The 2,124-nt window shown below is 40.5% G+C and overlaps 1 protein-coding gene across 1 annotated transcript; it reads left to right on the top strand.

Annotated features, from left to right (window-relative positions):
- The first annotated feature begins 6 nt into the window (after positions 1–6).
- Positions 7–2,031, top strand: LOC106321639 (transmembrane E3 ubiquitin-protein ligase 1-like). Its single transcript, XM_013759881.1, has 8 exons — positions 7–100; positions 183–340; positions 422–481; positions 579–672; positions 766–933; positions 1,027–1,355; positions 1,454–1,743; positions 1,871–2,031. Exons 1-7 carry the CDS (start codon positions 37–39, stop codon positions 1,670–1,672), a joined length of 1,092 nt encoding a protein of 363 aa, XP_013615335.1. The 5' UTR covers positions 7–36; the 3' UTR covers positions 1,673–1,743; positions 1,871–2,031.
- Positions 2,032–2,124: the final 93 nt, after the last annotated feature.

Genomic DNA, 2,124 nt, shown 5'->3' with positions numbered 1-2,124 from the left:
ATTGTCATTGTGTTTTTTCCAGCTCCAATACATGAGATGGAGAAGCATTGTAATATCGAAATAGCAGCTCAGATATCCCGAGCCTCTTCTACTCAAAACAGTATGTATGCCCTCTCTTCTGCTACTGACTTCTTAGTTAACTCTGGACCGACTTTGAGAGAAGTTTACTTAATTTTGGTTAGGTGGAGACAAAGATTATTTTCACATTGAAGGATTGATGGAAAGTCCTGCAGTAGATGACGACGGAGATTGCTTCTCCCCCTTGTTGCTCAATGCAACCTCCATTAACGTTGAAGTCTACTACAACAAAGCTGTCAACTATACACTGATGGTCACTTTTGTATCCTTTTGTCCAATCCATCACAGAATGACCAACACCGTAGCAGTTTTAGTGGGTTCCTTGACTTGTTATCGTCCTTAGGTCTCCTTCCTCCAGGTTCTTTTGTTGATACGGCAAATGGAGCACAGTAACACACAATCTGTAAGATTCTCATATTTTGTTAATTTGATCTGATCCATTTTAAAGGAAGATAATGATGCCTAACACACGCTGGGATATAACTCTTCTTGAATACAAGGGTGCTGCAAAGGTCTCCATTGTAATGATCGGGCAGCAAGCCATCATGGATTCTTATCTATGCCTTTTACATCTTACAGCCGGGATATTAGTTGGTACGTACGTGCATATATATATATATCAATGAAACCTTTTCATGCTTTTCTTAGTCATCCTGTAAGATAAAGACTTCACTTCTTCGTATGCAGAATCATTATTTAACGCGTTTGCAACAGCAGCGTTCTTCAAATTCGTAGTGTTCTCGATATTTGAGATGAGATATCTTCTGGCCATATGGAAAGCAACCCGGCCTTCAAACAGCGGTGAGGGCTGGGAGACAATGAGGCGTGAGCTCTCCTTTCTCTACAGCCGTTTCTGTAAGTATTTTAGTTTATTGTCTTTCATTTTTGTTCATCAAGTAAATGCTTCGGATTCTCACAGAATGTTTGATGTTTCTCTCATTGTAACAGATGGAATCCTACTTGGAGGCATATTGATAATGTATGAGCTCCACAACTACATGCGGTGGATCCTCCTTGTCATGTACTCATTTTGGATTCCGCAGATAGTTGCAAACGTTGTTCGTGATTCTAGAAAGCCTCTGCACCCTTATTATATCTTGGGGATGACGGTTACACGGCTTGCCATACCGCTGTATGTATTTGGATGCCCCAAGAACTTCATGCGTGTAGAGACCAGCAAGGCCTGGTGTATAGGCCTGTGCGCGTTCATCGGGTTTCAAGCTGCTGTTCTTCTTCTTCAGCATTATTTCGGGTCGCGTTGCTTTGTTCCTCGGAAGGTGTGTTGGTGGTTCCGATATCTTTTTTTGGATCAATAGTAAGTTTCTTCGAGTTTTTTTTCAATAAATCAAGAACTCATTTGTGTTTTGCTTGGCAGATGCTACCTGAGAAATACAACTACTACAGACGATTGGATCATGATGTAAACAGAAGCAGGGACTGCGTAATCTGCATGGCCACAATTGATCTCAGGAGGCGCACTAATGATTGCATGGTAACGCCGTGCGAGCATTTATTCCACTCGGGATGCTTACAGAGATGGACGGACATAAAGATGGAGTGCCCAACATGTCGTCGCACACTTCCTCCAGCTTAAGACTTAAGAGGATCATCTCTGCTTCGGTTTCCCTAGGGAGTCATCTATTAACTTCACCACATTAATTGCAGGTAACAGTTGAAATCTCAGAGCTATTGGTTCTGTGGATTGACTAATCTGGTTTGTTTTGTTCCATGTATTTTTGGATGATGTCTCTGGAAACTGAAAGATGCATTTGGGGTGCTTCTTTGGTTTCAGGCTTTGGGAAGAGATTAGAAGAACACAAAACAGGGATAGAATCTGTAGAAGACGTATTTTGTAAGAATGAATTGTGTAATAATCTCCAGTCCAATCTCTGTAGTGCAATATTCATTTGGCTCTTTTGGTCATTCTTTAAGAAAAGTTCTTAGATTCTTCAATATATACAAACAATCATTTACCTCTTAACATCTTAGAGCATGATTAACCCATAACCCCATTTGGGTTTCTTATTCATTATTTTAGTAATTAAA

This window comes from Brassica oleracea, unplaced genomic scaffold, assembly GCF_000695525.1.
Source record: "Brassica oleracea var. oleracea cultivar TO1000 unplaced genomic scaffold, BOL UnpScaffold02243, whole genome shotgun sequence".
Lineage (NCBI taxonomy): Eukaryota > Viridiplantae > Streptophyta > Magnoliopsida > Brassicales > Brassicaceae > Brassica > Brassica oleracea.
The sequence above is the reverse complement of the archived record's forward strand: the minus strand, read 5'-3'. Positions and strand labels throughout refer to the sequence as shown.